A 10,716-nucleotide genomic window follows, 5' to 3' on the forward strand; every position below is an offset into this window, starting at 1 on the left:
GAAAATTTTTAAAAATATTTTAAAATTAATAAGAATTGTTATTTTATTGTCTATAACTTTTTTATTTTCTGAATTTTATTGTAATTTCAGTTATTTATTAAAAAATAATTAAAAAAATTATATATTTTAATATTTTAATACAATAAAAAAGAAATAAATCTGATAAAAAATAAAAAGTCTGGTTATTTTTTATATTTTTTAATATTTAATACTATAAAAGGAATATTGGGAAAAGAGTAAGGAAAAATGAAATTGTTTAAATAAATGCTTGCCAGGGCCGGTTACTCTTCCTTCCCCAGAAACCTTCTCAATAAATATTTCTTTTGCTTTCAGTAACCTCTTTTAGACCCTCCATTTAGTTTACCTCTCTGCAACAAGAACTATAGTTTCACAATATATCTGCAGCTTCACCACTTGCCATATCAATCTCAAGGTCTCAACCTTCTAGTATCTTAGCTGGTTTCTCATGTCCTTTTGGCTCTGTATTCCCTTGGTTTGTGTTTTCGTTTACTTTCTTTTTGTCTCATTATTGTTTTTTGTTCCTCATTGATTTTATATATATATATAACTTTTTTTAAAATAAATAATCTAAGAATCCCTCAATATCTGAGGTTGTCACCAAGTTCAAAACTAGCTTATGCTTTGCTAGATTTCTGCTGTGCTGGTTATTAATTTATTATTCGTTGCTCTTATTTTAATTGAAAGTTGACAACTTGAAACTCCATTTTAGCTTACCAAAAGGGTAACTTGCACCAGATTTGCCTTCCGCTCAAGAGTTTCTCATCTGGGTATCTCTGTAACTCCATTTTGAGCTAACATGATCTCAAAGGTGCAATCTTTTCCATTTTCTGTTCCATTATCTTCATGGGTCCTTTATTTTTATTTGATTTGAGGTTAATAAATAGAGCTTTCTTATTCTGTCTCCATTGAAAAAATTATTACTTCTGGTTGATCAAAAGTTCTTGAATTGCTTACTAGAATTCATTTCCTTCCTTTGGTTTTCCAAGGACCTTCTTTCTGTTTCTACTTTTGTTGATTAATAGTGGTTCCTTTACTGCTCTGCCTTTGTTAGAACCCAAGACTTTGCTTAAGCTCAATTAGGAACTATTTCTCAATTTCCCCGATTCTTGTAGTGATGGGTGATAAAGGATTGAAATTTTTTGTTTGGGTTTTACCAATATTGAGCCTGAGCTTGGCATTTTTATGTAGTGGATTTATTCCTGTAGACAATTACCTTGTAGATTGTGGATCAAACAAAGATACTGCGGTTGGCAAACGTGTTTTTTTGGCTGATAACTCTAGCTCAAATTCCATTTCTACCCCAAACACCATTTTTGCTTCAACTCCCAAATCTGTCCCTTCTTCTGAGGGCTCACAGCTGTATCAAACAGCAAGAATCCTCAATGGAACCTCAAAGTACACCTTTTCAATTCGACAACCTGGAAGACATTGGATTCGCCTTTATTTCTATCCATTTGTTTATGATGCTTATGATATGAGCCAGGCAAGATTTGATGTTTTCACTCAAGACCATGGACTTCTGAGCAATTTTAGAGTGAATGCAAGTGCTTTTAAAGAATTTTCCATCAATGTAACCTCAAAAAGCCTTGAAATTACCTTTGCCCCTTCCATCAATTCATTCGCTTTTGTAAATGCCTTGGAAGTTGTTTCAGCCCCTGATACACTTATTACAGGTGATCCTGTCACTTTTAATCCAGTTGGGAATTTTCAAGGCTTGTCCTGGCAGGCATTGGAGACTGTTTATAGGGTGAACATGGGTGGACCATTAATTACATCTCGTAATGATACCCTTGGGCGAACTTGGGAGACTGATCAAAAGTTTCTCACCAACAAGAACGTTGCCACAACTATATCTAAAATTGCTGCTGTCAAGTATGTAGAGGGTGGGGCGACACCAGATATTGCTCCTAATGCTGTATATGGTACTGCCACCATGATGAACTCATCAGGTGATCCCAACAGCAATTTCAACGTGACCTGGAAATTCAAAGTTGATCCAGGATATCAGTATTTTGTTCGGTTTCACTTCTGTGATATAGTAAGTACTGGTCTTAACCAGCTCTACTTTGAGGTTTATATCGACTCTTGGCTTGTTGCTAAGGATCTCGATCCTAGTTCTGCTTTATCAAACATTTTGGCGGGTGCGGTGTTTATGGATTATGTCACAGCATTAACTGTCAACGATACTCTTCATGTGAGTATTGGTCCAAGCACCTCACTAAATGTTTTCCCAAATGCCATTCTAAATGGGTTGGAGATCATGAAAATGAACAATTCCCTGGGCAGCCTCAGTGGGGCAGCTCCTTTGCTTTCTGATTCAAGTTCAAAGAAGGATGTTGGCATAATAGTGGGCTTGACTGTTGGGGCATTTATAATTGTGGTCTTAGCTGGAATTCTGTTTATGCTGTGCAGAAAAAGAAAAAGACTGGCACGCCAAGGCCATTCAAAGACATGGATTCCTCTATCTATCAGTGGAGGACAGTCTCATACTATGGGTAGTAAATATTCTAATGGAACAACTGTTAGTATTAATTCTAATTTGGGATATCGTATTCCATTTGCTGCAGTACAAGAAGCCACAAACAGCTTTGACGAGAGTTGGGTTATTGGTATTGGTGGTTTTGGGAAGGTGTACAAGGGAGTTCTAAATGATGGTACGAAAGTGGCTGTTAAAAGGGGAAATCCGCGCTCCCAGCAGGGACTTGCAGAATTCCAGACTGAAATTGAGATGCTATCCCAGTTCCGACATCGCCATCTTGTTTCATTAATTGGGTACTGTGATGAAAAAAATGAGATGATCTTAATTTATGAATATATGGAGAATGGGACTCTCAAGGGTCACCTCTACGGCTCAGGTAATCCCAGCTTGAGTTGGAAAGAAAGACTTGAGGTATGTATTGGAGCAGCTAGAGGTCTTCATTATCTGCACACTGGCTATGCTAAAGCAGTCATTCACCGTGATGTGAAGTCTGCAAATATCTTGCTTGATGAGAACCTCATGGCCAAAGTCGCAGACTTCGGGCTTTCAAAGACGGGACCTGAAATTGATCAGACCCATGTGAGTACAGCAGTGAAGGGAAGTTTTGGTTACCTTGATCCTGAATATTTCAGAAGGCAACAACTGACGGAGAAATCAGATGTGTATTCCTTTGGAGTAGTTCTATTTGAGGTTCTTTGTGCAAGACCTGTTATAGATCCAACCCTTCCAAGGGAAATGGTGAACTTAGCAGAATGGGCAATGAAATGGCAGAAGAAAGGGCAATTGGAGCAGATAATAGATTCTACGCTTGCGGGAAAAATAAGACCAGATTCACTTAGGAAATTCGGGGAAACTGCTGAGAAATGTTTAGCTGACTTTGGGGTTGACAGGCCTTCTATGGGAGATGTCTTATGGAATCTTGAGTATGCTCTTCAACTTCAAGAGGCAGTTGTTCCAGGTGACCCTGAGGAAAATAGTACTAATATGATTGGTGAGCTCTCACCACAAATCAACAATTTCAGCCATGTTGATGACAATAATTCTGCTGCACAATTTGAAGCATCAAGTAATAGTGTGGATGATCTCTCTGGGGTTTCAATGAGTAAGGTATTCTCTCAACTGGTGAAGTCTGAGGGAAGATAACTTGTCGGTGATGGTATGTTTGATGAGCTCTAGCTTGTTCTTCAACATCACTTCTCTGGCTTGTCCTCTCACCAAGTGAATTAGGGCGCTTCTCTTTATCAAGATGAGAAAGTAGAACTTGAGTATTCTAAGGAGAAAATCCTGTCTGATAAAATCAAGAGAGCATCTTCTGCATGACTTTTTTGGTTGGTGTTTGGACAAAACAAAGAAGAGTTGCTCCATGTTCGAACAGCTAGTTGGATCCTTCACGTAGGTGCCTAAATTATACCATTGTTTTTGGAGTTCTGGATATGAAACCAAGTTCACTCTTTTGTACAGCAGGGATGATGTATCAAAAGTGAGTTTTAGGGAATTGATAAGAGTCTTGCATTTTAATTTGTAGGCTGTGTTTTGTGTCTAGTCATAGTTATATGAAATATAAACTTGTTATAACTGCAATGATTTCTATATTTGGAAATGTTTGTCTGAATCTTAGCCTTGTTTTATTTTAACCGTCCTTGATTTCTTTATTTATCTTGTATAATGATAATGATTGCATAAATATTGGAAGAAAAGTTTAGACAAATATTTTGCTAGTTTCTGTTGGTTGCATTGATCCATCAGCATCAACCTGAGATATCTCATTTTTCTAATCTTTCATAAGATACTATGCCTTGCCACGTACCAAATCTGTAAATAGGCCGAGCTTCTAAGCATGTAGTTCTTTCAATTGTACTCTTCTTTTTCTGTTGCAAATGCAGGGCTGCCCTCCTATAGCAAGAAGTTTTGGCACTGTGCCTTGTTCCTGTATTGGTTTTGCAAGTGTTTGTAACACTAATACCCTTCCTTAATACTGTTATTAACAGGACGTAAATGAGGCTCATTCTTAAACTCAAGACAGTATGTAAAGTTTCCTTCCTTCTCTCAACACTCTTTCGAAAGAACCTCTTATTTTAATCTTGTAGCTATCCTGAAATATACTCAAGACACTGGAAATATCAACAGGAAGTGAGGTTGATGGACCAAACAGTCATTCAGGCCTGATAATGGACAATACATGTGACCCCTCTTTCTTCCCCAGTTCTAAAATCTTTAGATATGAGCCATTTTTGAAGAAAGGAACACATAAAGGGCGAGTACCACAACAGATACAAAAGACATTATGATTGATAATTAGTATTATTATTATACAACTATAAGTGATTTGGACCCATACCCTTTCGATCCTTTCTTTTGGATTACTTCTCCTATAAATTATGCTTCCCATTTTAGTGGTAGTGGGTAACTTTTGTGTTCATCTCATCCATTAACAAGAAAGTCAACAAGAGATTCGGGGGGACATGAAAGAGCCAAACACATTTCATTTCCACCAAAAGCCACTTAATCTCGTTTATTTCCATGCTACACCCACCCAAATTATTTACCCGCCCTGGCCTCCTCGTTCTTGCCAGGAAGTATCAACCTTGTCACATGTCGACTGAGCTTCTTTTGGAATGAGAATGCCAAATTATCAAACTAATCTCTTTTTATTAATTAGAATCTAATTGGATGAAAAAAAGATTTCACAGCTTTAAAAATGACTTAACAATAATAGAAAATCCAGCCTAAATTATAAATATTGTAAGTTGCTCGATCGTTTATTCAAGATTCGCATTGAATAATGAGAAATTACAAAGATAAAATAAAATAAGATTAAATTTTTAAATTTAAATACTTATTGGAGTAAGCAACGTGTATAATGTAATTAATTAGAACTAAAATTGGCCGAGTATTGCATCATGTGATATTAGATTCATTAATAAAAAAAGATTAATATGAAACATCATATATTTTTGAATGTAAGAATATGCGAAATTCATAGGTACCTGAATTATGATGAAATGACAGTGTTTGAAATGAGGCCTCTAATAATCTACAAAAATGGGATGGCTATGGGATCGAATCAAAAACTTTTTCCATCTATCAGATCCCACTACAATTAGAAGCGTAGCAAATCCACCAAACTCATGGCCTACCGGACACTTGATGGATACACTCCATTAAAATCTGACACGTGCCTCTTCCTAGATCCGCTGGATATTGTAGGCTGTTAAGGTACCTTTTGAGTTGTTTAGAGATAGTTAATTTCTTCTTGAGTAATCTCTCTCTCTCTCTCTCTCTCTCTCTCTCTCTCTCTCTCTCTCTCTCTGTTATATATATATATATATATATATAATACTACTAATTCAAATTTTTGTCAAATAAAATTATAAATTTATTATTTTTATATATTAATTTAGAATACTTAAAAAAATTTCACATATATATATTTTTTGACATATAAAATTCTTAATTTGATATTGCATTATTTTCGATATATACCATTGAATTTATATATAATTTTATAATTTTTTTATTAATTTATAAATTAATAAGTTACATTTCTAATTAAATATTGATTTCTAATTCTAAGAAATAAAATATTAGTTATATTTTAAAATTATATTATTTAATAAATAATTTTCTAATCATATAATAATACTAATTCTATCCTAAAAATATCATATTAATTATATTTTAATATTATATTAATTAATATATTACTTTTCTAATTAGATAATAATTTTATTTTTAAAAATAACAATTTAAATTATACTTTTAATATTATATTCAATAATAAATAGTATTATCAATTATATTGATAGGATTAATTTATATAATACTAAAGTTATTTGTTAAATATTTTTAAAATTATATTATTGTACTAATAAAATTTAAAATTTTAAAAAAATTAAAAAGAATATTTAAATATAGTTAGTTTGCTATTATCTTTTAGAATTTATAGATAATTAATATTAAATATAAAAAAACTTATTAAATTATATTTGTCAACTTAGTTTTATAATTAAAATAATAATAACGGATGTGCAGCGCATGGGTATACAACTAGTATATATTAATTTCTAAGACCTAAATTTTTTTGACATGTATGCTTAATTTTTGAGACATAAGATTTTTATTTCGACATGTGTACTTACTTTTGAACATGAGATTCGAGTATATATATAATTTTATAGTTTTTTATTAATTTATTTATTCATAAGTTACATTCTTAATTAAACACTGACTCTAATTCTAAAAAAAAAGTATATTAATTATATTTTAATATTATATGAACTAATTAATAGTTTCCTAATTAGATAATGATACTAATTCTATCATAAGAAATAATATATTAACTATATTTTCATATTATATTAACTAATAAATTAATTTCATAATTAAATAATAATTTTATTTTTATATTATAATATTTAATTATATTTTTAATATTATATTTAATAATAAATTAATTTTTAATTATATAATTAATTTTAATTCTAGAAAATAATAATATCAATTATATTGATTTATTGATTTATATAATATTAAGATTAATTAATAAGTAATTTTTAAAATAATTTTATATTATTGCATTTATAAAATCTTAAAAAATTTAAATAATTAAAGACATTCAAAAATAGTTAGTTTACTTTTATCTTTTAAACTTTTATAAATTAATATTAAATATTAAAATTTTTATTAAATTGTATCTATCAACTTGATTTTATAATTAAAATAATAATAATTCTCGTGCAACGCATGAGTAAACGGCTAGTATATATTAATTTCTGAGACTTAAAATTTTTTTTGACATGTAAATTTTTTATTTTAACATGTATACTTATTTTTGACACATGAGATTCTAAGCTTATGTATAATTTTTTAATTTTTTTATTAAATTATTAATTTATAAGTTATATTTCTAATTAAACACTGACTATAATCTGAAAACCTAATATATTGATTATATTATAATATTATAATAACTAATAAATATTTTCTAATAAGATAATAATACTAATTCTATCCTAAGAGATAGTATATTAATTATATTTTAATATTATAATAACTAATAAATTAGTTCTATAATTATATAAGAATTCTAATTCTAGAAAATAACATCTTAAATTATATTTTTAATATTATATTTAATAATAAATTAATTTTTTAATTATATAATAAATTTTTAATCTTAAAAATAGAAATAACAATTATATTTATATGTTAATTTATTTAATATTAAAATTAATTAATAAATATTTTTTAAAAAAATTTTTATATTATTGCATTAATAAAATTTTAAAATATTAAAAAAATTAAGGACATTTAAAAATAATTAGTTCACTATTTCTTACAATTTTATAAATTAATAGTAAATATTAAATTTTTTATTAATTATACCTATTAACTTAATTTTATAATTAAAATAATAATAACAGTAGTGTAATATACGGCTAAACGACTAGTTTATTATTAACACATAGTTTGGTTGAGATTCATAAAGTTTATGAAATTTATTTACAAATCTAAAATTTATATGCGTTAAATAGAATGAAAATTAATTTATTATTTTATATAATTAAATTTATATAAAATTAGTTATACTAAACTAAAATTTTAACAAAATAAATAAAATTTTTAAATAAATTTTATATTAATAAATAAAAAAAATTGTTTTATAAATTTTAACCACTTATATCATAACAAATAATTGTAGGGTGAGCATGGCTGGATTGGACAGGCTTCACATATATCAACTATTGGCGATCATCTATAATGACCTCGACTATCATTCATGCTCAACAACTACTGTTGCTTATCAAATGATATAGATTTTCTTTTTAAATTTTACTATTCTAATATAATTTTCTTTCATATATAATTATAAATTAAAAATATAATTTTTTTAAAAATATTTTAAAAATATAATTTTGAAAACACTTCAAATACTATATATTAATTTTTTATATATAATTCCAATATGCAATGAAGAGAAAAAAAATTAGAACTATTTTTAAACAAGCCTTAAATTCACTGGTTCAAACATTCATAGTTTCAATTGGGAATAATGAACTCTGAAATAAAGATAAACTGATTCCATTATGCCTTATATAATACAGAAAGAACTGTTGGGGAAAAAGCGATTAATGTGGTAGCTAGTGGTACACTCAAGAATTCCATTACAAAATTGACATCTTTTGCACTTAAAGAGTTATTGAATTTAAGAATCCAGGCTGCTAATTTGTCTCATCTTTTGTACTTCTAGACCCCAATTTGGCACTATTTGCAAAGAAGTAGCTATTGTGATTAAGCATATGATCATGGCTACAGTAACAGAAAGTAGGGAGACGCAGTTAAGAAACCAAGAAATGTTATCACTTTAATTACCCAATTCTCTCAAACATAAATACATAGCAAACAAGGATCTCATAAGTCAATCTTCAGCAATATCAACCTTGGTTGTGCAAGACACCATCAATCTCCTAAACATAGACAACAAAGCAGCACACGGCACCCTTCTCAGAGAGTACTCTCTTTCCCCATCTGAAGATGATCTCTTTCTTGATATTCCCCTGTTGATTCTTTCTCTAACTTTGCCAAACCGTTTCTTGGTTTTTTCTTCAAAGCTTTCTTTTCTTGAAAACGTATAGCTCCTCAAGTACATTTGCCTGCATGATCTGCTGTCCACAACCCTAGCTTGCGTCCCGTGGACACCCAGAGACCGGCGGCAGCGGTTGGGTTCCGGCCATCCGTGGAGGTTGATGTAGGGTGACCGGAGGGGGACTGGAGTATCAATGGTGCAGTAGGCCATGAGCTAGGTATATATGGTAATGGAATATGAGGTATTTGTTTGGTGCGTTATATATAGATGAAGTAGTGCTTAGAATTGAAGGAAAGAAGGATTTTTTTGGGGGATGTGTTGTATTGTATAGATTTAGGCAGTGATGTTGAGTATATATGTAATGATTTTTGGCAGCATGTGATAATATTATATGGTCCATGCACTTAAATTAATTGACATAGGATAGGACCCTTGATAAGGACCTCATGCCATTTGATTGTTCTATGTAGTTAGGCAAGAATTAGATAAGATATAGTTTGCTTAACTTTTTTGCCACAAACATTAATTTATTTGAGACTACTTAATCTCCTATTAGGTATAATTTGCTCAAACGGACTTGGCTTTTCATATAATTAATGTTATCGTGTTTTCCTAAACCTTTTGAAGTTAATAAATTAAATGTATCAAGACCAACACTCAAAACTCATGCATAAGCAAAGACTTAATCTGATTATGAATAATCAAATGGTACTGCTAAATGGATCAGTTTGAAAAATAAAAAGTAAAATCATAAAAACACCCTTAATGATTTTAGGTGCTAGAATATGATAAAAGAAACCATCACAAAAGATGCACATGAAGCAATTTACAAGAGAGAGGTTGAGTGACTCAAGATCTTTCAATATAGTATTAATTAAGAGTGAGACTATTCCTTATTTTGAAATTTTAAATTCTATAACAAAACCTTATCTTTAAACTCAAATTTCATTAAGCACAGCAAAGTTATTACACATTAGCACTAATATATATGACTCTAGAAAGAATAAAAAAACTTTATTAAAGCAATCTTCCGATCCGGATCAAATTGATCTAGATAAATTTACCCTAATTAAATATGTCCAATTTAGAAAAGATTTTAGATTCGAGTCTCCTTTTTTATTTATAAATTGATTTTAAACAATTTTATGATTGGTATTTATATTAATTAAATCACTTTCTTTACTTTTCTATCTATTAATAAAATATATAATAAACTTTGAGCTAATAATATTTATATAATATTTTAATTTTTTTTTTAATTTTGAGTCCTTGAACTTTTTTTGTTTGTTATAAATTCACTTTAAATTGCTGGTTGATTTTATCATTATTTTCTTTTGTTGAATAGGCAAATTCATTTATTAATTACTTTGTCCACTTTCATTTTCATTGGTTAGCATCATTATTTTGTGAAAAGTGACAAGCATCAAACGATTGTGAATAATAACTAAAAGTCCCAAAAGCATAACATGATTAACAGCGCCATTGAAAGGTGAATTAGTTCATATTGTCTTATGTTTATAGGGATAATGACAAGAATCTTGTGATAATCGCTTCATGAGTTGTGATAAAGATGTGGAGTTAAAGATATAAAAAAACACTTGGCTAAATATGTCTTTATGCTCTGAAATTG

General features: G+C 29.7%; 2 protein-coding genes across 2 annotated transcripts; one reads left to right on the forward strand and one right to left on the reverse strand.

Annotated features, from left to right (window-relative positions):
- Positions 1–284: 284 nt before the first annotated feature.
- Positions 285–4,134, forward strand: LOC8279988 (probable receptor-like protein kinase At5g59700). The gene has a single exon (XM_002534698.4). The coding sequence runs from the start codon at positions 1,136–1,138 to the stop codon at positions 3,641–3,643; it is 2,508 nt and encodes an 835-aa protein (XP_002534744.2). The 5' UTR covers positions 285–1,135; the 3' UTR covers positions 3,644–4,134.
- A 4,784-nt stretch (positions 4,135–8,918) lies between these two features.
- LOC8278046 lies at positions 8,919–9,296 on the reverse strand. Its single transcript, XM_002532759.1, has one exon. The coding sequence runs from the start codon at positions 9,294–9,296 to the stop codon at positions 8,919–8,921; it is 378 nt and encodes a 125-aa protein (XP_002532805.1).
- Between the last annotated feature and the right edge of the window lie 1,420 nt (positions 9,297–10,716).

The sequence above is a fragment of the Ricinus communis genome, chromosome 8 (assembly GCF_019578655.1).
Source record: "Ricinus communis isolate WT05 ecotype wild-type chromosome 8, ASM1957865v1, whole genome shotgun sequence".
NCBI lineage: Eukaryota > Viridiplantae > Streptophyta > Magnoliopsida > Malpighiales > Euphorbiaceae > Ricinus > Ricinus communis.

Bases quoted from the DNA above. Each gene is read 5' to 3' on its own strand.
- LOC8279988 (XM_002534698.4), top strand. From the start codon at position 1,136: ATGGGTGATAAAGGATTGAAATTTTTTGTTTGGGTTTTACCAATATTG.
- LOC8278046 (XM_002532759.1), bottom strand. From the start codon at position 9,296: ATGGCCTACTGCACCATTGATACTCCAGTCCCCCTCCGGTCACCCTAC.